This window comes from Podarcis liolepis, assembly GCF_965112155.1.
Source record: "Podarcis liolepis genome assembly, chromosome: 7".
NCBI lineage: Eukaryota > Metazoa > Chordata > Lepidosauria > Squamata > Lacertidae > Podarcis > Podarcis liolepis.
Genome location: NC_139561.1, coordinates 66,024,849 through 66,051,123, shown reverse-complemented (window position 1 = coordinate 66,051,123; position 26,275 = coordinate 66,024,849). Strand labels below are relative to the sequence as shown.

Here is a 26,275-nt window from a genome sequence, read left to right as displayed (position 1 = left end):
GGTGATCCCTGATTACCCTTACAACAATTATGCAATAAAGAATGGCGAGCTTTAATTCACCTATTAACCTTAAGAAACAAGTTCAGGTTTTGTTGTTTGGAGCCAATGGCTATATCATGGTTGACTAAGGATTTAAACTCAAGTCTCCCTTATCCTGGGATGGAGAAGCTGTGGCACCCTGGATCGTATCAGCCTCAATCAGATATAGCCAACAGTCACAGGTGATGGGATTTGTAGTTCAACATCTGAAGGGCCACAGCATGCTAATCACGTAATCATATATGCATATATTGTAGTAACCTAGGAAGGCTTCATGCCTAGAAACATGCAGAACACTTGGCAAGTGTTTTCTTTGCTTATCAAAGTACAACATTTTATACCCATTTCCAGAATGACACATAGTGAGGCAATTTTAACCATAAACTGTACAATGGGCAATTTGGGAGGTAGCAGAGGGAGAAGCAGGCAAACAGGAAGAGACAAGGCAAAACCTCCGACCTGTAGCTCTCATGTTACCCTTGTCTCAGCTGCTAGAATAGTAATAATCTCAGCATTTATTTGCAGACCAGTGAGAACAGGGATGGGGAACCTATGGCCCTTCCAAAGGCTGTTGGAGTCCAACTACTATAATAGAATCATAGAGTTGGAAGGGACACCAAAGATCATCTGTTCCAACCCCCCGTAATGCAGGAATCCTGACCACAGCCACCCCTGGGTGGGCTCAAACCACCCACCTTCTGGTTAACAGTCAAACACACTGATCCAGCAAGCATGGCCAATGCTTAGAGATGAAGGGAGTTGCAGTCCATAGCATTTTAAGGGCTACAGATTCCCCATCCCTAGTTTAGAACATTCAGATCTTCAGGGCAGTGGTTATAATAACTTCAATCTGGAGGCAGTTTAGAAGAAGCTACTTGTCTTTTTGACCATGGTGACTAAATTGCCCTGGTAGCAGGCAAAGAAGCTTTACCAAAACGGATTCTTTTCTTATTAGCCAAAATTGACTGTGATAAGCACAGGCAGGCTAGCAACTTTGGTGAACTGATTTGCGCAGTTGTCCTTAGAGATCAATATTGTAAGGCCTATTATAAGAAAGGCTTTAAAAACCTGTGTTGTGGTGATGCAGGGGAAGTACATTAGAACTAACCCTTGCAAATATCAGTCACAGTGCTAAAGATCAGCAGAGGTACCTTCACACAAAGCAAAACTGCAAAGCTTCCAATCAGAAAAGAAAGAGAGACACTTTTGGGGATGGAAAAAGAGAAAACAAACAAACAAACAAAAACTTACAAGTCTTTGTTCTGTTTCATCCTATGAATGTCTTTAAGAATGCCCATCATATCGGCAAAACTGCTGGCCTTGGACAGGGACACCGAATCTTCGTCGTCGGAATCCTTTGGGTCTGCTTTACAACATTCAGAGGTTGCAGAACAAAGCATGGAAACGGATGGAAGCTCTGGGCTTTCTAATTCTGCCTCCTCCTCTGTAATGTCACTAATGACAAAGGAAGTTGTAGACTGGAATGAGGATCCAAAACAAGGTAAGGGAGAAGAGACATTTGAACTTCCTGGTGATAATAAATCAGGTGTTAATGAAGTGGAAGCTGGAAAAAAAAGAACAATACACATTGACATAAACCTAGTGCCAAACTACAGGTTTTATATTCTGCAACAGAACATGTACGCCAAGCCTATATACTGGCAAACCTCCCCACAAATGGACATCATAAGCCTGCCTCCTGCCTTTACTCAAATGCTGGTTATAATGCCACAAAAGGGGTGAAGCACTTTTCCATCTCACACCCTCCCATTACAACCACCATCTTCCATATGGCAGTATTTCAATGTATATTGTTAAGATTATCTTGTTCCTGTCTTGCCACCCCAATCACTGAGCACAAAGTTCTCAGAAGCAGCATATTATTCACCTTATATCACAGATAGGAAGAGAACTGGCCCACAGTCACAGGAGGCCACTTTTGGCATCAACCACGGCCCATCCCTCGCCTTCCCAGTTAAAACCAACCCACCCCTGTGCACACAATCACCTCTACTAAACCACTTTCCTTAAGAGCCACCCTTGAGAGGGTGGAAAGCCTAACTCTGAAACAATTTCGGGAACCAGGTTACCTGTCTTTTAGTCTAGAATGACACACATTTGTGAGAGCTCATGTGCCTCTGGTGCAAGATCTCAAATGGATATCACAGGAGGAGAACAAAGCACATGAGAAGGATTCAGGTTCAAACCCTGGCATTCCAGCTAAAATGGATGGAAAGGTGATGGCAGCAGGTGATGGGAAAGACCTTCCTTTTGTCAAGGCCCTGGAGAGTTGTTGCCAGTCAATGCTGATCTAAATGGACAAATCGCCTGTGCTGGTACAAACACAACTCCTTATCTATGTTCAAAGTCATCTGGTAATATCTTTGGGAAATCTATTACCTTGATGCTCTGTTAAGGGAATATTATGCAACGGTGGCAGTCTGTGACCAGTGCTTCACAACACTGACTTTAGAGTTGTGCAAACACAGCTGTTTTTACGAGTTTAGTCATAAGAGGAACTGTGGCTTAACAAACCCGAGAAGCCCCTCCCCATTTGATCCTCCAGAAGCTGCCTGGAAGCATCACCTGACATCATAGTGATGTGGGTGGCCCCACCACCCTGTCAAATCTGGTCCATCAGGGGGTGAGGAGATAACATGTGGGCCAGAAAAGGTTCCCCATCCCTGTCATAGGCCATTACAAGAAAAGGGCATGAAGAAGAATGAAGCAGAATGCATCTTCTTTCCTTTTTACTCTCACCTTTATTTCTCCCTCTAACACTCCCCATAGTAAATTTTGGACCATAAACTCCTCAGGGCATGGACTTTGTCTTTTTGTTTGTTACTCTGTACAGCACCATGCAAATGATTGGATCAACAATAATACAAATAAGCAAATTACATTGTATTAAAAATTAAGCAAAATCTTTTGCCTGAAAAACTGGGGATGCAGAAATCATAGAATCATAGAATTGGAATAGACCACAAGGGCCATCAAGTCCAACCCCCTGCCAAGCAGGAAACACCATCAGAGCACTCCTGACATATGGTTGTCAAACCTCTGCTTAAAGACCTCCAAAGAAGGAGACTCCACCACACTCCTTGGCAGCAAGTTCTTCCTAATGTTTAGGTGGAATCTTCTTTCTTGTAGTTTGAATCCATTGCTCCGTGTCCGCTTCTCTGGAGCAGCAGCAGAAAACAACCTTTCTCCCTCCTCTATATGACATCCTTTTATATATTTGAACATGGCTATCATATCACCCCTTAATCTCCTCTTCTCCAGGCTAAACATGCCCAGCTCCCTTAGCCCTTCCTCATAAGGCATCGTTTCCAGACCTTTGACCATTTTGGTTGCCCTCCTCTGGACACGTTCCAGTTTGTCAGTGTCCTTCTTGAACATTGACATCATAGGATGAAATCATAGGATGAAATCATAGGATGAAATCATAGGAAATCATAGGATCCTGGCCATTATAAATTAGAATTTGTGACAAATTCTGTCACAAATTCTGTGCAATTTCTTCTAACATTATATAAGTCTCTCATTTATATCTGGTCTGTTTATCAAAATGCTGTAAGGGGCACACACATTATATAGAAGTGTAATGTTATGAGCTTAAATACAATAAAACCAGTTGATAAAGTTGCCACTCATAAAATGGAACCAAAAAGCACCATAGCATTTTCAAGTGGGTGAGACAGATGCCCTGTTAATAGTAATGGGTAAATAAAACAAAAACTTTGAATCTTTATTTCTCAAAGTGCACAAGGAACCTCAATGTGGGTCTTTTTGGACAGCTGGGCTCTGCTTTGTGGCTCCTGCCAACTTTACTTCCTGTGGCAAAGACACAAAGGGCTGGTTCAGACTTAATGATAAACCATAATTTAGAGTTATGTGCTTGAACTGTGATTAGTCTTCAGTTTGCATGCTCCCCAGCTTCCCTCTTTTGCATGCCAGTAGGAGGAGACGTTAACACTTCTGCCTTGGGTTTTAGATTAACCAGGAGTTTATTTCTGAATCCAGAAGCCCTGACTAAACTATGGTTAGATAGAACAGGAAAGAACCAAATTGTGGTTGATAATGCTAGCTTGTTCAAGGAACTCTATTTTCAATCGGAAGAGGAAGTTTTCAGCCTCTTCCTCTTGGCATGCAGGAGAATGGTGTGTCCACACGCCACCATGAGGCTCACTACAGTTGATGCACATGATACTCAATTACGGTTCAGCTATATGTCCAAGTCAGTACTGAGTATGGCCTCTTCTGATTTAGGGAACGGATGGACAAACAAGGGTATGAAATGTGTGTGTCAAACTTTTTAAAATTAGTGCAGACTTCATTTATCTAATATAGTATTAGCTTGAATAATATTTTTAAACAAGCAATGATTTTGGAATTTTACTGTCCCCTATGTTTAAAAAACAAACTGCTGTAATCAAGTAGATCGATATGGACTGGCAAAAACCAATGAAAGTTTTTGCTACAAAACCGGCTTTAGGGGGGGGAAACCAACTGTGGAATATCTAAAATTAAGCACATAAGCCTGGTTGGTAGAACACTTTTTGGCCCCAAGGAATAATGCCAAAGCTACATGATGAAGAAAAACCACACAGTGTCTAATATCAACAGCTACTCAGGTGATGGCCCTAGAAATACAACTAATATCAGGAAAGAATAAGAACTTCCCACCTTTCAAGCTATACTATGCTATTAGAGTGATCTTTAAAAGGTGCCGGACTATAACTGCTTGGCACTTTATCTATTCTAACCGTGCTCCATGCTCCTTCTCATAGTCTTGCCCTTACAAAATACACATTTCAAATGTGGGCATTACACAGTTCAACATTATGTCTGAATACCTAACCCTTGATTGCCTGTGAGTCGCAGGTTTCCTACTGCTGTGACACTGCAGTGAAAAGGGGCAAAGTTTTCTGGTACCCTCTCAACATGGAATAAAGGCAGCAGCCATACAAGAAAGTTAAGGAAATTTGTGGAATGAGGTCAAACAAAGGAAGGTGGCAGGCAACACCTGCATATGTTGCTCCCTCTCCTGTGTTCCAAATTTAAACTAGTCATATCTGCATCATTTTGTTAACAACCTGACTCTTCACCAGGAGAGACAGCAAGCCCTTACTGCACTTCCCAAGTGAATCTCCAAACTTACTATGTACTTGGTCAAACCTGACACACAATTCCAAGGGCTGTATCCAACGCCAGTCCTACTCAGAGCAGACCCACTGAAATTAATAAGCAAAACTTAGGTCACTTAATTTTAATGCGTTTGTTCTGAGTAGAATCTCCACCCCAAATTAGAAGAGAACAGGACAAAACATGCATCATGCTTTCTCCACAATAAAAAAAAAACAAAATTTTACCATCCTCTTTGCCACAACTTCTGGTTATCAAAGTGGAAATATAATTTTCAAGTTGTTTGCTCATCTGCTCTATCGACTCTTGTAGGCTTGCAAACGCTTACACACGAAAACCATTTCAAATTTGTGTACAAGATTTTGGTATGTTTCCTCTGAGCGCTTGATGCTGGGTACTTACCTGACTCTGCTGATACAATCTTAGCAATCTGACTACGCAGATGGCTCAGTTCATCTTGGAGTTCTGTTGTCCGACTCAAAGCGGGTAAACCCGGTTTCTTCAAAGCCAGCAGCTTTTCTTCTTGCTTTCTCAAATTTGGGACAGAGGCATTCCGCTGAATAACGAAAAGTGGCGTGGGCTTCCATTTGTGCTTTAGTGGACGAGTGTCTGTCCTACAAGTCAAGATCCCAAAAATTCAAATGAAACTGGCCCCAGTGAATAATAGTAGTCCATGCTCATTATATCATACAAAGTTTGCTAGCTGTGACTGGCCCTTCTCTCATCACTACAGGACCCCATTTTTAGCTACCCATTAGTCTCTTTTCTCTCTCATTATTTATCTCTCAAACTCCCATCACTTCAAACCAACCTGAATATGTACCCATGGTGCAATGTTTTCTTAGACAACACTATCCCTAATTTAAGTTCATAAAGACATGAAGAAGTGTTCAACCAAATTTTACTCCATGTAGATCCACTTAAATTAATGAACATAACTAAAAGTGGAGTTCAACTAACTTCTATTCAGAGCACATCAATTGAAATAGACCTAACTTAGTCAAGTCCATCAATTCCAATGGTTCTACTTTGAGTACGCCTAGCATGAAATTCCACCCTAAATTAGGTTCATTAATTTCAATAGCATTACTCTTGAGTAAAGCAATGAAAGACGGGCGGTATTTAAGACAAATGACAATAAAAAAGGTTATAGCCTAGACAGCCTAGACACCACCTACAGAGCTTTGAAACCAACTGAAAATAGTATTTTCCAATAGAAGCAGTTCAAAAATGAATCATTGTGCATGTATGAATTAGCCCTTATTCCTCTTTGTTTGTCTGCTGCCACTTCACAATCCATATATTGGCGTGTCCTGCAAATGCCTCTATACCTGCCTAATCTTTTTAAGTAGCTCAGTTCTTCATGCAGGATTTTCTCCTACATCAATAGCTCCCCCTAGCACTTTGTGTAAGAGTCAACTTCTAATTCAATGTCACTCTTTCTTCAACATGAGCACCAATTGGTCCCCTACTCCAGGTTTCTGACCTTACATGAATATACCTTAGGTCTGGAGCACCTCTCTCGTTCTCTGATTACCAAGATACATGAAAAGGTTTTCTCTCTCTCTCTCTCTCTCTCTCTCTCTCTCTCTCTGAAATGGCACCCATGCCTCATTACCTTGAAAGACCGACTATTAAAAGAAAGATCAAGATAGGAAGCCATCTCAATATTACCCTGTTTTCAGGAAGTGATCACGAGCAATAACTGACCAAGAAAGGAAGAAGGAAAGTCAGGAAGCCTGAGAAGAAAAGGAGAAAGGGATGTACCTGACTCTAGCATATGTTTCTTCGTCATCTGAAGCTATCCATGCTACGTCTGCCAGAGTGGGGACAGGGGGTGTGTCATTTAAATAAAGATCTGAAACATTAGGTAATTCCTGAGGAACAGAAAGGAAAAGAAAATAGCATTATCATGTATCATGGGGCTGTAGAATCATTTTCTGATCAGTTCTGAATTAAGGAAGACAGGAGTGCCTGGCGTGCTCTGGTCCATGGGGTCACGAAGAGTCGGACACGACTAAACAACAACAACATGGGACCTGTAGCAAAATGCAATATATCTTCATTACCCGAGTAAGGATTCTAGCCAGCCAGCCATGACCTCCTTCAAGATACCATGAGCCATTACAGACCCAGGCAACCCAAATAACTCTGTTCAGTTTGCTTTGCCATTTTTCTTTTCCAGCTGTCACTTAACATTCCCTGGATCCTGATTCCACTATTAGAGGGAGTGATGTGTGGGCAACTTGTTCGGCACCAACAATTATGCTACAGATCATTTAGAGGCTGTAGCTAATTTGCATCAGCTTGAAGGTTGGTTGCTCCTCTGAGGTGTTACATGAGACTAGAGGTGATCATGCACTAGACAAACATTAGCCAGACCTAAGTGAGTAATGATAGGTTATTAGCAAATTTATGATTTCCAAAAGGGATACATCGTGCACACGTTTTAATACTTTATAAGCAGCCCTCTAAGCACCTCTGTGTTACATAAGAGTTAGAAAAGTGGCCTATGTATGGCCTCTGAAGCTTATAATAGTGCAAGTGGCAAGAAGATGAGGTAATGAGTTACTACAACACAACATGACTATCTACCTTTCTGCAAGCTTCTCAACATCTGGAGAAATTAATGCTGTAGTTCAGGAGCCTCATGCAGCAGAGGTTATGTAGAACTGCCTACTTTCTTTGCTATTAGGTGTCCCAGGCTAAGCTCTCTGGCTTGACAGCTGGGAAGACATACTAACCCCTAGCCCCAAAGTCTGAGAACGCAAGAACACACATTAACTGAATTCTAAGTTTATGGGGTTATAAACAAGTTCTAGTATAGCTAAACACTCCCCACCTACACGACCCGTTAAAATATTCCCCCCCCCAAAAAAAAATAATAATAATGAGGATGTTAGGACTTGCTTTCTGGTTTCATGTAATTTTCCTATTTACTGTGAGCAACGTTGGGCACAGTCCACCCTGGAAAAGTAGCATATAAACTAAAAATAACCTAACCTTGAACTATCAATATCCATTTCCAATAGTGGCCAGACAATACACACATTTTGCACCTTTTAGCCACATATGCAGCTCCTTTGCATGAGCCAGCATGCAAACCAACTGAGTCTTCCATTAACTGTAGTTGTCTGTTTCATCTGAACTGCGAAACTATCATTGGCAGCTTTGAAACGAGCCAGGCTTTGTTAACTGTGGTTTCCCAGTTCTGACCAAGCACGAAACTATAGCTAGCTGAGGACTTCCTAGAATGAAGAAGCTGTGTCCAAATAAAGTCAGTACATATACCAGCATATGAAACAGTCTTTAAGGCAAAAAGAATTAAAGCTTATGGTAGGACTGTCAAGATTTTAGATCACCAAGCCAAATTTCTCTCAGGAGCTGCACCCCATTTCCCAGGATGCCAGTCCTATATATGGACATTTAGCAGAGTGTAGCTTCCATTAAAGTAAAAGAAACTTCTTTTTGAGAAAACATGAACAGTACTGGGCTATAAATGAGAATGCTATAGCACCCTACATAAAGAAATCGTATGCCAACATATCCTAAAGGGTAGCAAAAAGAATGTATTTAGTTAGAAGCATGCTACAGTTCCTATGCAGGTTCTGAAAGTCACAAACTACACTTATTTCATTACAGGAATAAGTCTTTAAAATACAGGCTTGAAAGTGGCTAAAAACCATCAAACCACTGCTGGAATAGTAATTATTGCCTTTCTATGAAGAATTCTGACAGACTGACATGTAGCAATAAAAAGCAACTTTTTTTTTAAGCAAAGCAAGGCTGAAGAGCAGGGCTCTGCATTTAAACCTGCCTTGAACAGGTGTGCAAATTCATCTGAATTTCAGTATTTTACCTGGAAGCATGCTCTAGGACACGGCTTCAAAGGAAGGTTTGTCCCAATCTTTCTCACAAAGCTGCGTGCCGAGCCATAAGGTTTGTTCTGCCAAATTGGGACAGTCTGAGGGTCGAAACAAAACACATAATGATATTTTTAACCGATAATCAGTAGTTCAGTTTTTAGATAGTCTCCCTCATTTTGTGGATGAAACTGTGAACAGCCCAGGCCCAGAGGAATAGAAGCACAGCAATTGCTGCACTGTGCAATTTACTGGGTTTTACTGTAGTCACAGAGCCCCAGGAGAGAGATCAGAAGTCTTGTGCAAACCCCATCACTCCAGTATAAAGGGACCTGGGAAAACCTGCTGAACTGGTCACTGCATCTACCCTGCCAAACAATTGACAGAAGCTTTTTGCAGTCAGTTTGTTATTGGGAGAGGCCACCAAAACCATCCCATACAGACACCTGTGCTAATGAACCAGCAGACTGCTGCAAGGATTTCCACTCTGACCACATTCTATCCTGCCATGTATTGCACCCTCTGTAACACCAATACTATGTGCAAGAACCTATTTCTGTATGCTGATTACAACCAATCAATGGCAAGGGCTTTGAAGGAGGCCTAAATAATACAAACCATGCAATTTGATAGTAAAAAATTAAGAGGTGTCTGCCTTGACACAATTCCGGGAATTGTGGTTTGAATCCATTATTTTAAAAGGTTTTCCTTGCTAGAGCGGCTAAGGTCACTTTGTTTAAAGTAAGAGAGAACTTCTGTTTAATCCATTTAGAAAGTTGTCAACAGCTGGTACTATAAATACACCCCTACATACCTTGGGGCCTAGGCCACCTGTCAGTTTGTCTATTACATTTTTTAATGTTTATTTTTCATGCTATTACTGATGCCCCAAGGCAGCGAAACACACTTTTGATAAAACAGAGACACTCAGCTGACCTCTCATTTTAAGTAAAAGAGTTTATACCTTGATTTACAAATGTTTTGCTAGAAAATGAGTAAAAAACCAGGGACCTTCCAGATGTTGTTTAATTCCAACTCCCATCAGCTCTAGCCAACAAGCCCAATGGTCAGTGCTGATGGGATCTATAATCCAGTAACATCTGGACAGCAGAAGGATCTCTTCTGGTGCTAAAATATATACTGCTGAAAACGTGGACTAGGCTACATGAAGGAGGAAAGTCCAAGCATTCACTTCACCACAGATTTTTTACTTTGACCCTCCAGATGTTGCTGAACTACAACTCCCATCATCCGTGGTCACTGTCAATGCTTGCTGAGGCTGATGGGAACTGGAATGCAATGACACTCTGGCACCACATAGTCTAACTGATTTAGTTACATGATGTCATCACTAAGTTCCAATCACATTGCTCTAAGGGTGTCCAACCAGGCTAGCATACCCCATTTGTCAATTTGCACTGCGACAACTAAAAAAGCATGAGACAAAACAAGGAATCGGCCCATTTGCCTGAGCAATGGGGACGCGTTCCCTTCTTATTTCACCTAACGTATATTCAGACTGAGAGCCACCCCTGGAAAAAAATGGGTGCAAGCTTTCAACTTTCTCACTTTTGGGGAGCTTTGCAATAGAAAACTGTCATGTGGGCAGGCACGATTATACACACTGAACACAAGATCATTATTATTATTATCATCATCATCATTTTACAAAAGTACAGTTTTCAAAGATACCCAAGAGATTTCGGAAATTGAATTCCAACAATTTTCAGTTGGATTTAAGGATGATTTCAGTGTCTCACGAGCAGCAGAAATTGTATAGACCCTGGAAAGAAAGCCTAATTCAGAAGAGCCATATTCTCAAAGTGAACAGTATGTTTTGGAAAACACAAGCTTTAAAGGTCTTCAATATTGCAAAAAATAAGAAAATAAAAATGATGTTAATAGCTGTGTACTTACTGAATCTGCTTCCATCTCTGACCAAACAGGAACAAGTAAGTCAAAGGTCAAAACTGCAGCTCCAGATTGTGCACTAGCTTCATAGTATTCCACCCTTGGAAGAAAATTATCTGCTCATTATGAATATAGACAAGGGCACGTTCTAAATTTGTCTCATTAAAGCGGATAAGCAGTGATACGAAGAATCCCAATTACATCTTAAGCAGTTATGTAACTGTATTCTAGGATTAAACTAGCTCACAGACTTAAGAGTCAGGCCGAATATCATCAATTATGTAGTTCACCATGCACATGGTGCAGCAGAATGCACTCTACAGAAACTGTTCCTGGCAGGAACATATACTATCTTAAAACCTAATGCAACTGATTTTGCAAATTCCCGGGGTAGCTAACTTCACTGCCCAATAATTGCTACAATTAGAACGAGGCAAGGGTGCCCTCTAAATGCTATTAGACTACAATTCCCATCAGACCCTGCCAGGATGACCAATGAATAGGGATGATGGGAGTGGTAGTCCAAGAACTTCTGGAAATGACCACATTGACTATCCTTGTGTTTGAATATTATCCTGGTAGAAGGACTAATGTTTCAAGCAGAAAGACAAATGCATTCTTTAATGAGAGCTAAGCCACCCTTCTGGCAAGCAAGTGGCTGGTTGCCCTTATAACGTTGCAGCAGATAATGAACAAGTGGTACCCTAATGTACCTTCCATTAAGATGGAACTTAGTTAGGAAATATGCATCAAATAGTTCAGTAACCACAATGGAAACTGGGACTTTTGAGCCAGCAGCTCTGCCACAGATATACTACAATTTCTGAAGATCCTCCTCCAGTTTTCTCCCTTTGTAACCAGCCTACCAGGCATACAATCCAACCTAAGCATTAATAATCTGTCAAAGGAATCACAATAGGGTAAGGCTGATGCACCTAAATTGTCTGAGTCTGTTAGATTTGGATGCTGCCAGTAGATTTCTTCACAACAGAGGGATGATGCAGGGCATTTCTTCCTTTTAGTCCCCCTCTACCCTTTTAAACTGAGATATGAGAATTAGAGACCCCAGAGAAGATGGCAAGTGCTGCTGTAGAATTATAGCATTCCCTCCCCTAAAAACGGGACTCACAGGACAACCAAAAGGAATTCAGCTATTTCTCATGATGGAGTTGTTAGCTGCTGTCACATTCACCACAAAGGTATGTAGAACAAATCAGCAATCCACAGCTTTGTAGTTGTTCCCACTTTCATACGATCGACTCTGCAGAAAGAAAAACCCATTTACTTACCAAGGCAGGGGAAAAAACCCTAAAGTTTTGAAAGACTAAGAGACGACCAGGAATTGCCTATGGCAAATTTATTCCAAAAGTATCTACTCAGCTGTTTAGAACATATTATATTCCAGTTTCTCCCCTTTCAGCTATTTGTTTGCATGCTGCCCAATAACAATTTTGCCATTTCTATAATCAACCAGATAAGCAAGGTATAAAACTTCTCAAAGGTGACGTAAATTCCGATTTCACCAAATTTCACTAGAGACTAGACCATTTTGGTTTTGGAGATCTACTTGAAAAGCATAAACTTATCCTCTGAAGGATATTTATTGGCCTCTACAAAAATAAGACCACTGATGTGGGGCAGAAAAGTTTCCAAAAAAGATTGTTTTCCAGTGCTGTTTTTCTGCTCTTTTTCTGTTTCCCAAGTTAATTAGTAACAGTGAATGGATGCCAACTGCAAATAAAATTTAGACAAGCTTGGCAGTTTCAACATCTTTAGCTTTTGTTACAAAATACAAATAGCATAAATACGTTAAATCAAATAATTTCCCAAGGCATCAGGAAAGCTTCCAATGCAAATTAACCTGATTTGCATAGGAAATATTTTATATCAAAACTTTCCAGAATTATGCACCACTGGGCAAGACTAGAGTAGGATACCGTATCCTATTATACTTTTAACATTTGCCATGAGAAATTACATATACTGTCTTACATATAGTCTACTACAAGTAAGCAGCAGTGATCACACATGAGAACATTTAGCCCTCAGATCCACTGATCTGTATTACAAGTTTTATCTGAAGTGATTACAAATGAAACATTGTCCAGATTTAATACAGCTTCCCAGCTCTGAGCAAAAAGGCACTGGCTTGCATATGACTATTGGGTTCAAATCCCAATAGAGCCACCAAAAGCAAAAACCAGCTTTCAACCTAAGATTGTCCATGTTTAAAGGGGAAACAATAGCCACATGCATCACAGCTATGAAGTATGACTGTAATGCACTTTATACAAGTGCTACAGAAAGCAATATGACCATTAATAATATTTTATAAATAACCTTACCGCTAACAGTGCTAAGTGCTATGCAAAAAAAATATAAACTGGCCCTGTACAAAGGCAAGCAACCTAAAAGGAAAATGCAAGGTTATGTGAGGCAGGAAAGGAAAAGAGTCTACACTGGGAAAAGCCAGGGTAAAGGCACTTCAATGTAAAAACAAGAGTGTCAGGTGGAAGGAAATTCCAGTTATAGTGGGTTGCAAGCAGGAGAAAGCAAACAAGGAAAAGTGACGGTAATATTAGGTATAAATAAAAGATTGGTACCTGCATCAATAAGATCTCCCAGTGTGCTAACCAATGACTTTCTAGTTTCCTGTCATGTTTGGTACATTCTTCAGAAGAAAAAAGCCACCAAAATTTCTTCCTCAGCAGCAACAGGTCTGATAAAAGTGTTAGAAAGCTGAGCCTTCAGCAGCCTCCTCTGCTCTGAGACAAGGTCAACAGACTGGCACACGGGGCTAATGATATCACAACTCAGCCAACCAAGGATAACCATGCATGACAGCGATGGGCTCTTTGGCAAGTCACTCAGCCAGAGGCGTTAAGTGGAGTTGTTGCTTATCTACCCCCAGCTCACATGCTGTTTATGTTGAGTGAAGGCACTGTCTGCACAGGACCCTGCAGCTTAAGGAAGAGAAGCCAGAGAGAGATTTAACAAGGTCAGTAGCAGGAACAGCAGATCAGAGATTAAAATCTATTGCTGAGGACAAATCAACTGCTTTCTCAGCTGAAAAATCAAAATGCACTCACATTTTGCTCACTTTACACTGGTGAATGGGGAAGGAGGGGGTGTTTTTCTCTCTCTGTGTACGTAAGGATTCTCGACTTGTATGCCTTAAGTGCTCTCCAACCTTGTCTACTGAAGGAGGAATGGGCCCAACTGTATAGCCCACAGAACTGTCTGAATGGCCCACTTCCACCTTCTTAAACCTGTCTGGATGCTTTTTGGGCCTCTGCTCTGTGTCCATATGAGGTATGGCCTGGTGGGCAACAGAGGCAGAGCATTCTCAGAGGTATAACTCAAGTTATGGGACTCCATAACACAGCAAGTCTGCCTAGCTGTCTCTTTATGTGCCCTTAGGCATCTGCTTTAAAACAGTTTTGTTTTATATGTGCTTTTTAATAATGCACTCTGAGCAACAAGCATAAAACCAGTAGATGCAGTTTTATTCAATGTATTTTTGTCTTGTTTTTTATTGCTGTTCAACTGAGTTTTAAGAAAGCTTTGAGTTGCCTAGGTAGTGCTGTTTTCAAATGTAACGGTGGGGCAGATATGTTTTAACAAATAAACACTTGAAAAAGAAAAATCAGTGCTACATCTCCTTAAGATATAAGAGAAGCAAAGTGCCCTCTGCACCGAATCACTTTGGTCCAGGAATTCCCAAATTTTGCCATGAGAGGGGCTGAACCATATTGAGAATTTATGTTACTATACTGGATGCATCTATCAGTTTTCAACAGCCCTGCATCTAAGCATTAACCTGGTAGCCACAGGTGACATCTCCTCTCCTTTCTATCAACCAGTGCCTATTGCTAGTAATGGGCTGGATAAGGGTGAACAAACTGAAGCTTAATCCAGACAAGCCAGAGGTGTTTGTGGTCAGTTGAAATGAAGATCAGGGAATAGGGATTCAACCTGTGGTGGGTGTTACTCTTTCCCTAAAAACTCAGGTTTGCAGCTTAGGTGTACTCTTGGTTTTGGCAGTCACCAGGAGTGTGTTTGCACATTTAAAATTAGTGTGCTGCCAGCTGCCTTATGGTGAAGGGTGGGTTATCAGCTTCACTATTACCACTCCATCAACAACCTGATCCCTGTGGGAAACATTTAACAATTTGAGGAAAAAAGACTCTTAAACGCCAAAGACTGAGGACTTACTACTATCAACCTCGCACATTTATTATGCCATTAAGACATTTTACTAAATAATGAATAGGCCTAGCAAGGCTTTTTTTTTTTTAAGTAGGTAGGGATAAAGTCCTTTGGTAAGCTATTTTTGGTACAAGGGGCTAATGTTACAATTAACTACACACTTACCTGGGGAAAAGTCCCATTAAACTCAGTGCGGCTTACTTTTGAGGGCATGTGCATACAACTACATTGTCAGGTTGCAATCCTGCACAAGCTTCCAAGAAAAACCAGCAGGTGCTACTTCTGCACAAACATGTTTCAGACAATTTATATTGTACTCTTCAATTGAATATACTGCACTCAAGGCAGACTGACAGTTTTAAAGCAGGGATAAGCAAGCTGTGGCCATCCAGATGCTCCCATCATCCCTTACAATTGGCCATACTGCCTGGGACTGATGGCAGCTGGAGTTCAGCAACATCACATATTCCCCAGCCCTGTTTTAAAATAAGATAAAATGTGTGTGTGTGTGTGTGTGTGTGTGTGTGTGTGTGTACAGCACACAGAGAAGAGCATTAAATGGCTCTGCACAATGGATAATCTTATACAAAAGTTATTAATAAGATTCAAGTACAGTATTTGATCTAAAAGCCGTTCCTCCCAGAAGCCCCCAATTTTGTAGTTAGTACTGGAATGCGGAGATAAGAGAATAAATTCTCTAAGGCAAAACCAACAAATAATGTTGTGATGCAATTTGAAGACTAAAGCTGCAGTCCTATCCCCATTTGCCTGGGAGCAAGCCCCACCAAATTCAACAGGATTTACTTCTGAGTAGTCATAGTTAGGACTGTGCTGCAACACATTTCCCACAGCGTAACCTTTTCATGGTCTGGAGAGTCTTGCTTCATCAGATGCATTTAAGGAAGCAAAGCTGCAGCCCACCCCCCAAAAACCTTGCGCTACGCCATAATAATGCTGTCGGCCTCCTCTAGGGCGCCACACGCCTCTTTTACGGCTTTTGCTGCAACGGACTGCCGCGGCCACCCCTCTGCCCTTCCCTCAAGGCGGAGAGGGGGAAGGCACTCTGCACCTGCTCAGGGGCACTGCCGTCCATGCTGACGCCACACCGCCCCAAGGGCTGGGCCTTTTAAAAATCTGGGGGGGCGGGAGGGAAAGAAGGATGCCAGGCAGGGAGGCTGAGACCCGCCTCCTCCTTCTCCTCGGCCATGACAGAAATTAAAACCCTCCCGGGAAACCCTCCCTCCCTTCGCACGTCCTCCTGACACGCCTCTCCCTGTGACAACCAACGCCGCCGCCTCCCCCTCCGCCGCTTACCCTTCCCTCGGCCTGGAGGCCGTTCCTCGCCCCCCTCGCAAGGGGGCTTTGTGTCGCTTCGGGGTGAGCAGGGGCGACCCGCCTTCGGGAAAAAACAGGCGGCGCCGCCGAGTGAGGAGTGGGGGGAGAGAAAAGAAACGCCGCGAGGCGAAGCCGCCGCTTCCCAGCAACCCCGCGTCGCCCTTCCGCTCGGAAACAGCTGCGGCGGCGGCGGAGCCCACCCCTCGGGTCCCTCTCCGCGCATGCGCGCCGTGCGGGAAAGGGGAGGGGAGCCGCCGGAGTTCCCTGCTCTCCGCTTACCTGGGCTGCTCTCCAAGAAAGGGCGGGAAACGGGCATAAGCATCTTCCCTGAGGCAGAAGCTCCGCCACTGATGCGGCCCTCTCCTAGGATGCGAGGAGGATGCCGGTTGCTCAGTATAACGGCCTCATTACGCACTGTTAAGCATGCCGTGATCACCGTCTGTAGTTTTCTGCGTTTCATTTCCCCCGGATCTTAACTTTTACCAGCTCTCTCACCCCAACCATAATATAAGCGCGCTTGCAATTCAGGATAATACTCCGCGCACCACAGAAGCGTTACACCATAATCAATTTGTTGGTCTTTTAAGGTGCCACAGGGTTGTAAACAAGGCTTGTCCTACTCGCAGTAGACCCATCAAAATTAATGGGCAAAACTTAACTTCGATCCATTAATTTCACTGGGTCTACTTGGAGTGGTCGGATACAACCCTTTGTTTTCACTCTTTCAGTGCTACATATCAATTGTGAGAGAAGGGAGTCCCGCAACACAATGTTGCTGCCTGGAGTGTTCAGTGCCCTCCTCCAGGATATTCCATTCCATTCCCTCCCACCTCACTCAGTCCTGGTTGAACTGCTTGGGGTGTTTCTCCCCTAAAGATTTTTGGAGTTCCCTCAAGTCTGCTGCTACATAAGCAACAGCACTCACACTTGGACATCTGGAATAGAAGGGATGCTATGAAATTGGTCTTTTTGTGATCCTCCAATCTACTGAAATCTGTGAGACTTCTTAATAAACATGCATAGGATTTGGGTGCACAGCGGAAAAATAGATCTGCAGCTTCACGATATGGGCCAGTCCACAGATGTAGCTTTTCCTGCCCTCCTTTGCAGTTAAGAAACCACTTTCCCTCTGCTCTCATCTTCCGTGGGATGTAGCTTACTCTATACCATGGGTAGGCAAACTAAGGCCTGGGGGCTGGATGTGATCCAACTGCCTTCTCAATCTGGTCCGTGGACGGTCCGGGAATCAGTGTGTTTTTACATGAGTAGAATGTGCCCTTTTATTTAAAATGCATCTCTGGGGTATCTGTGGGGCATAGGAATTTGTTCATCCCCCCCAAAAAAAATATAGTCCGGCCCCCCACAAGGTCTGAGGAGCAGTGGACCGGCTCCTTGCTGAAAATGTTTGCTGACCCCTGCTCTATACAAGCAGGAAATGAAGATCAGAATGAGGTGGTAGAGTTATGGCAGAGTGAACTTTCCCACTTCCCACGGTAGATAATGCCATCTTTTAGTGTTCTGCCATACAAATCAAGCAATTCCCTGCAAGTAGAAAACCAGCACAGCATGAGGTGATCTGGATTAAACAAACAAACAAACTCCTTTATGTGCTAGTTGTTTACACGGGGGAGCATTCAAAAATGTACGTAATCCTGCACCTATAGCCCAATCCCCTATTGCAGCATTTTGTTGCCTCATTCCACTTGCATGTATAGGCCAACTTCAGCTGGAGTATTCAGGCCCATGTGGGAGTCACGTTGCATCTACTGTGTGTCTGCTGCCCCTGAAAAATTAAACTGCCAGGAATAATTTGGGTAAGACACACAAGACTCTGGCAATATGTAACAGCCCCCTATGAATTTATTTATTGCATCTTTAAAAAGCTCTGACATCACTCACATATACAGTGGTACCTCGGGGTTAAGTACTTAATTTGTTCCGGAGGTCCGTTCTTAACCCGAAACTGTTCTTAACCTGAAGCACCACTTTAGCTAATGGGGCCTCCTGCTGCTGCCGTGCCGCCAGAGCACGATTTCTGTTCTCATCCTGAAGCAAAGTTCTTAACCCAAGGTACTACTTTCGGGTTAGCGGAGTCTGTAACCTGAAGCATATATAACCCGAGGTACCACTGTACATCTTCCACTGTATGCTAAAATGTTGGCCTTGCCATTCCCTTTTAAAAAATTCAAATATAATGTATATTGGCACTATATCAAAACATAAAGCACACACAAATTGGGTTCTCAATTTTTATTACTCAAAAAAGTAAACAAAGCTGCAATATACTGAGGACATTCCATACAAGAATATACTCATAAAGTTTTGCTAGAGCATTTAACAAATTGGCTGAACTGGACGGCATGTTACTATACACACTTGTATTAGTGAAATGTGTGCTTAGGTATTGAAACACATATGTCTTTTAAAAAAAAATTAAAAAGAAGTATGTTGCAGGTACACATATTTCTTTATGGTGTACTGAATAATTATAAGATTTCAATACACCAGTTTAGTTTCAGAGTGACCAGAACACATTTAGGATCTGGAGTGGGGAGGAGTGCCACAGGTTAAGATAATAAATATATGGATTACATCAGTTAGTTAAAAAAATATCAAGTTTAAAAATAAGTAGATCATCACATTACTGACCACGTATTTTCTGCATTTTAATTCTTAAAATTTCTTCAATACTGCTACAAAAAACTACCCACAATTGTCCTCTAATATAATTTATGACTAGTAACACTGATTAGGTCTGAAACATTCCCAATGTAATAGAGAATGTACAGCATCGGAGAAAGCTCACGTCTTAAATGAATCCTCTATTATGTAAATGTTTAGCAAACGGAAAACAAAACACACACATTTTTTAAAGTAAACATTTTAAAAAAGAAGAGAGCAAAATCACAGGGGTTCCTTTTCTCCCACAGTCAACTGTCAAAAATCAGGCATGACCCACACTTGATTTAAGATCATACCATCACAAAGTACAGATGAACAGGGAGAAAAAAATGTAACAAACACCTAAATTTCCCTCTCTTTGGAGTTATCAAAATATTTATAAAATTCTTGAAATATATAGAGAGATAATATGAAAAAAGTTGGCAACATTTTTTAAAAAAGTTAAGACACAACTTTTGCTTGAAGTCCATGGCTTGAAAACTAGAATGGGTTAGCGTCGCCAGGTGCAAAACAGGGCAAGGCTCCTGCACCTTGAATAGCGGCGTAGAAGAAAGAATTGTCATTGGTCCTGGCTTGCACGACAAGCTGAACCTGCTGCAGTTCTCTCTACCACACACTGAAAGTGCAGGAGCCCTGCTCTCTTTTGTATCGGACACCCTGGAATAGATGAAATGGTTAGACTTAGCGTTTTACAATGCAATTCTATTACATGTCTTCTCAGGAGTCCTTATGCATTCAGGGAGACTCACTCCTCCTAGGTCCACTGACTCATTGTTATTAAAGGAGTATTCATAATCCTTGCTTTTGGATCAAAGCCCTTCCAAGGCCCCTTGGCATAGCAGCCTTCACCAACCTGGTGGGCATTGTAGTCCAAAACAGCTGGAAGGTGCCAGGCTGGCAAAGGCCAGCATATATATAAAGGCCAGCAACAATAGCAGCCTTTCTAGACAGACGGCCAGTTCTTAGGGAGGAATTAGATTGCTTTTGTTTGCTAGGGTTTTCTTTATTTGCACAGACCATAGCAAATGAAGAGGGAGATCTTTATTCAGCAGTCAAAGCTCTTGGTAATCTAATCAGAAGAGTAGGACAAAGTTTAAACAACAACAACAGTTTTCTAATCAAGAAACTCAGCAGTTGGGTTTATTAATTTACAGCACAGTCCTACAGAAGTAAGCCCCACCAAGTTCAATGGGGCTTGTTCCCAGGTAAGTGGCTACAGGGCTTTAGATGTAAGATTCTGAAGTGGACCTGACAGTAATTGCTTCTTGAACATCAGCTGAATAGCATTCAGAGATAGCCAACTCTTAAATGCTTGAAAATCCAGCCGAAATTGAAAGTGCTCTTTTTTCAAATGAGAAATGCTGATGTTTAGCTATTGGCTCGCTTTCCTATCTCTAAGAAAAGCTGCAGAAGGCAATCGAAGAATAATGCTGTTGAGAGAAATGAATACTGCTTGCAAGCGCCATCCCACCCCCCACAGAAGTGAATTCTGCAATGTGTTTCTATCACATCAGTCACTAACGAAGTACAAATCCTACACAAGTTCCCACCCCGCTAAAATTAATGCTGGGAAATGTAATGAGAAGTAGGGAAATGGGACATTCTTCAAACAAACTATTGAACAGGATGCGCTCTCAGGAACATTGTCCGGCTCTTATTAGGCTGTGGCAAGCGGCTGCATTTGATGGTTTCCCACCAATGGCCTCTTTACCAGCTTGAAAGAGAACCACATACCTTTCTAAGTTTGCATCTAGGACTTTGAAACTACTGTATTTTTTGCTCTATAAGATGCACCAGACCACAAGACGCACCTAGTTTTTGGAGGAGGAAAGCAAGAAAAAAAATATTCTGAATCTCAGAAGCCAGAACAGCAAGAGGGATCGCTGCGCAGTGAAAGCAGCAATCCCTCTTGCTGTTCTGGCTTCTGTGATAGCTGCACAGCCTGCATTCGCTCCATAAGACGCACACACATTTCCCCTTACTTTTTAGGAGGGAAAAAGTGAGTCTTATAGAGCAAAAAATACGGTATTTGACGATCTCCTTGATGCTTCTTTTAAAGGAAAAATATTGTAAACACTGGAGATTGCACAAGCAGCTGTACAATATTATTTCCAGAGGAAAATATCCGAACGCTCCAAGCTTGCAGCAACCAAGCAAAATATGAGAAACAATACTCGAGACAAGCCTGACATTTCATGGTTGAAGGAGAATTATGGCAGACTTCGTGCAATCTTGACCAAAAGCTGCTCTCTCTAAACTGCAATTGCCTGTTCAAAGTGATGGGTTTCCATTCTCAGATTTACAGCTCCTCTCTCCCCCACTACCCTAGGCTGTTTACTGGTCTGTATCAGATCATGTTAAAGCTTTTACATCAGTGCATTTCAAATTTCTTAGCTGCAGGGATCCCTTCTTACAGCAACTGGTCTGCAAAGGAGCCCCTGCACATCTGTCTGGAGCCCCTGCCTATTGATGAGGAGGCTGGGAAGTGTTCTAGGGCAGACACAGGCAAGGCTATGCTAGACCTGCTGGGTTTCACCACAGCCTGTCTGAACTGAGAGTGGAGCTTAGTCTACATTTGTGCTCCTTGTCTGTGCACTGTACTGGAAGTCTGGGTAGTGATGCCCAAGCAGTCTCTCAGGGATGCTTCTCTACCATTTGTTGTTGTTGTTTAGTAATGTGTGACTCTTCATGACCCCATGGACCAGAGCACGCCAGGCACTCCTGCCTTCCACTGCCTCCCACAGCTTGGTCAAACTCATGTTCGTAGCCTTAAGAACACTGTCTAACCATCTCGTCTTCTGTCGTCCCCTTCTTCTCCTTGTGCCCTCCATCTTTCCCAACATCAGAGGAACTGCAGATAAACATTCCTGGATTTCCTAAGATCAGTCTGAAGACCATCACATTACAGGCAACTCCCCACTTATGCGGGCATTACGTTCAAAGGCACTGCACACTGAAGTGAAATTGCATATATTGGGAACACCGTTGAAAAAGCCTGCAAACACCACAACTGCTCCCTCCAGACTTCCTTGCTCAAACTCCCAACTCTCCACAGCCCTTAAAGGTCGGTGCAAGGGCTCCTGGGATTGTACTTGCAAAGGCCTGTGGGATTGCTTGACACCGTTTTCGTGCTGTATTTGCAATTTTCATATTCTTTTAGGGGCGTTTTTGCCTCTTTTCATGCCACTTCCAGGTTCGCAGCTATGCGTGCATGCGTTGTTGCACATGCCTCGAATGCACGTAAATGGGGAGTTGCCTGTATATGAAAATAAATTTGGAAGGTCTGCCTTCAGCCTTTTGGTATGTCAGTTTGCATTTCTTAGTGCAGAAAGTATTGATCTGATGTGCAGAGATCTTTCCTATTCTAATTAATTCCATAGGGTTCTGGAAGCTTCTATGTGTGAAAGAAGCAAGCAGAAGGTTCATGATGTTTGGGTTATTCCTCCAGAGAAGCTGAGTCCTCTCCCTACCAGAAGTTAGTGCAGTGGCTCCACCCCACCAGGCAAGCCACTTCTGTGTAGGAAGGAGCTGCAACTCACATGTGTTGCAGGCAGCACAGAAAGGGTGGCTCTGAAATGAAAAGAACTGCTTAGATCCAATTCTTCTCCCTGTACGTGCAAAGTGGCATTACTGTATGGACGGCATCGTATGGCAAAGAAGAAAAGCAATCTTGGGATAAATAGCCCCATTTTAGAACACTCTGCAGGCCCAGGATTATGGGCATGGCAACCATGTGATTGTGACTCAGAACAAACTCTGCGGTGGGGGAAAAATCAGTTATGTAAAATCACCCTTAAACATGATTTAGGTTTGGACAGTGACATGATTACTGTGAACGCAGCCCCCTAAGACTGTATGTGCTTTAGGAAAGAGCAACTGGTTTTTCACAATGATGAAAATGCATAGGATCAGCAGCTGGAAGCCCTAGGACAAAATCTGGCCCCCGGAGGGGTCTGCAGAGCCTTTTGTGGCCTGGTTTAACCATGCTAAAACGTTTGTTTTGAAGGTTCCCCCCTCTGTGAAATAGCACCCACCTGAGCAGCCCTCCAGACATCAGTGCGAGTGTAGCAAACACACAGGTCTTGCCTTGTTAGCCAGGAGTGTAGCAAATAACATAGGTGTTGCTTTGGGAAATAACCGTAGCCCAGCGGTAGAGCAACTGCTTTCCATACAGCAGGTCCCAGGTTCAATCCCCAGCATCTCCAGGCATGGTTGCGAATGCCCTGCTTACTGAAATCCCAGAGCGCTGCTGCCAGGCAGAGTGGACAATATTGGATGGACCAACGGCCTGACTCTGTATAAGGCGGCTTCCTAAGCTCCTATACCTATGCTCAGTGGCATCCTTGTAGGCGCTGATCTTGAAGACGCAACCTGCAATCTCCTTAAGTTTGCATCACAACAGTTCAAAAATGTGGAGGCCTTCGCAATGTAAGAGCAATTCAGGGCCATGAATGGGATCAGATGCCAGAGCCAATGCAAAAACATGGTATCCCATTCACAAATCAACAAAGCCTTTTTACTAAGGGAACAGCACCAACTGGATTCAGGCTTTGCATGAGACGCAACCTGCTGACCTCACACACCACAGCCCAGATCTCAGACTTTTGTGCTACCCTGTTCCCAGTCTCTATTGTTGGCTGCAGGACGATCTGCTTCCAACAACTAGAATAATAATAAGACCAGTTCCATTCAAAATGGTCCTGAAAATGATTCGTGTAATTGCAGGTGTAGCAGCTTCATATTTTTGAGGGACGCTTACTTGACTGGAGATCTTCCATTCAAGGACAGCACTTTACTATTCAGTACTGCATGCGCTCAAGGCGTGCCAGAAACAAGAACTCCTGTGTCTTTGGTGATCAATAGGAGGGCATTGGGTTGCTTCTCTGCTTAGGCCTGCAAGAACGGCTTTGCTCTCTGAAGTCCTTCTTTCAGAAACTGGAGGTAAGTTGCTGTTGAGGGATCTTCAAAACTGGCAGAGAAACTAAAGATGCTGCTCTCAGCTTCTTCGGGCTTCATAGAAGTAATATCCAGGAAGTAGTTGGCATTGATGTGGTGGACCTGGGAAATGGGAGGATGTGTTTAGGAAAGGACCATTCAATCCCTACGTTAGTTTTCTTTTCTCCCAGAAGTCATTGCAGGTGGATGGAGGTTGAAGCCCATTTGCCTTGCCCTCCCAAGGAGCAGGATGCACTGCATTGTTTAAATCTAGCACCTGCTGCTTCAAGGCAAAGGTGGCTGATGCCCTTCAATTTTAAACAGAGGTGGCTGCTGCTGAGGGTGATGAAAAGAGGCCTCCACCTCCTCCTCTTTGGGAGCCACAGGGCAAGGTAAGCCAGCCAGTCCCCAAGCCCCACTTGCCTGTAGTGGCTACTGATAAAGTCTGCTCCCTTCCCCGGCTTTCAAAAATGGAGACAGTGGAAATACATGTATTCCTTTCTCAAATCAACCCCTGATAAAATAAATGGTCTAAGAGGGCAAAATGTGAACCAGAAATGTGTGCCTGTACAATTTGGCAGAGGGCTTTCTCGGTGGTGGCGCCCACCCTGTGGAACGCCCTCCCATTAGATGTGAAGGAAATAAACTATCTGACTTTTAGAAGACATCTGAAGGCAGCCCTGTTTAGGGAAGTTTTTAATGTCTGAAGTTCTATTCTGTTTTTAATGTTCTATTGAAAGCCGCCCAGAGTGGCTGGGGAAACCAAGCCAGATGGGTGGGGTAGAAATAATAAAATAATAATAATAATAATAAAATAATAATAATAATAATAATTAGATGGGAGGTGGAATGTGAAAGATTCTTCAGGGATCCAGGAAAATGCAGAGAAGTGGCCTGAGCAGAGTATGGCTTTAGTAAAACAACTTTTATCAGTAAGTGAGGCCTACCAGAATCTTTCATGGCTGCCTAACCAGGTCTGGCTTCTCTGTGTGTAAAGACAGAGAGAAGGAGAGGGAGAGAGCACCTAGCTCCCAAGTAAAGAAAAAATATTTTGGAACTGCTCTGGATATGGGTATTCTAAAAGTTATTTAAAAACATGAAGTGGCCTACTAAACATGAAGCACAGAACTCTCTCCTAAACCTTCATTCAGTCTTATCTCCTCCCCCAAGGTAACATTCTACGAAGTTCTTCAATACCATTTGGTACCCATGGAAATATTCTGTGTCTATTAAGAAGCACGCTTTGTGAACCTACCGACTTTTTGTGGACCTTGTTTCCTGAGCTTTTGGAAAGGACAAGAAAAAGTCAATCACTACAAAATGCCCTGACAGCTTCAATCTGTAACTGCCTTGCTTAGCACAAGTACTTTGTATTGCTCCAAAATGAAACTGTTTTTCAGCTCTTGAGAGGCAGCTATTAGATGCTCAGCTGCTGCTGCTGCTGCAAGCATATCAGAGGGAGAGAACTGCCATCCCCAGCAGACACCACAAATTCATAAAAGAAGGAATTAGCAAAGGAAAAATGGGAGCCAGAGCCCTACCACAGTGCCATTGGGCAGACAGATCATTATCTCCACGGGGAAGTTATACTTTTCAAGGTGCAGGTCTGCGAGTTTGCTGTTGACCTCGTTCTCTCTCTTAGCCTGTGGAAAACAAATCCGTGTCTTAAACTGCTTTCAGTTATAAAAAGCACCCACTTAGTCCAAAATTGACAGCTCTAGTTTCTTTGGATGTCTAGAATAGGTGCTAGTGAGGTTGCTTGTGGGGTTTTGATGCACCCATTGTGGGGTTTTGATGCCACCACCACCTTGTATTGACAAGCCAGCACCATTCATTGGCACTAAGCTGGTGCAGCTGAATGCTTACCTGTAATTCCTCCAGCTCCTTCACCAGAGACCAGGTGCTGATGAAACTCTCATTCAGGAAGGCGAGGATGGGCGAACTTTCCAGGACTGTTTCCCGGAGAGTTCGCCCTGAACCTGCTCAGAGACAGAAAGAAAAAGGACACTTGCTTGTGGGGCAGGGGGTGGTGAACCCAACAATACATATTATTATTATATTTTTGTATAATGTATATGTTTATATCTTTTTAATATTTCATATTATGTGAGAAAGGAATAGTACTACTACTACTAGTGGCCCTAATATGGATTTGG

The 26,275-nt window shown here is 42.7% G+C and overlaps 3 protein-coding genes across 18 annotated transcripts in view; 1 reads left to right on the top strand and 2 right to left on the bottom strand.

Moving 5' to 3' along the window:
• MTFR1L (mitochondrial fission regulator 1 like) overlaps positions 1–16,725 on the bottom strand; it is a 28,133-nt gene extending 11,408 nt beyond the window's left edge. Inside the window, exons 1-8 of one of the 16 annotated variants that reach the window (XM_083512032.1) lie at positions 16,482–16,725; positions 13,562–13,921; positions 12,088–12,219; positions 10,965–11,058; positions 9,044–9,148; positions 6,952–7,061; positions 5,587–5,798; positions 1,291–1,603 (exon numbers count right to left, since the gene is read on the bottom strand). In XM_083512032.1, the coding sequence (XP_083368158.1) occupies positions 1,291–1,603; positions 5,587–5,798; positions 6,952–7,061; positions 9,044–9,148; positions 10,965–10,979 (755 nt within the window). In that variant the 5' untranslated portion in view covers positions 10,980–11,058; positions 12,088–12,219; positions 13,562–13,921; positions 16,482–16,725. Of the gene's footprint in view, positions 1–1,290; positions 1,604–5,586; positions 5,799–6,951; positions 7,062–9,043; positions 9,149–10,964; positions 11,059–11,893; positions 11,974–12,087; positions 12,220–13,561; positions 13,922–14,047; positions 14,278–16,236; positions 16,378–16,481 lie in introns of those variants that run through there. The other 15 variants (XM_083512028.1, XM_083512025.1, XM_083512035.1 and 12 more) reach the window with 15 other exon arrangements.
• The window catches only part of LOC310710816 (membrane progestin receptor alpha-like), a 197,989-nt gene that overhangs the window by 39,742 nt on the left and 131,972 nt on the right, over positions 1–26,275 (top strand). The window lies entirely within an intron of this gene.
• The window catches only part of SELENON (selenoprotein N), a 32,996-nt gene continuing 25,458 nt past the window's right edge, over positions 18,738–26,275 (bottom strand). Inside the window, exons 10-12 of the mRNA XM_083511965.1 lie at positions 25,986–26,098; positions 25,661–25,762; positions 18,738–24,242 (exon numbers count right to left, since the gene is read on the bottom strand). Of these exons, the coding sequence (XP_083368091.1) occupies positions 24,072–24,242; positions 25,661–25,762; positions 25,986–26,098 (386 nt within the window). The 3' untranslated portion in view covers positions 18,738–24,071. The remainder of the gene's footprint in view (positions 24,243–25,660; positions 25,763–25,985; positions 26,099–26,275) is intronic.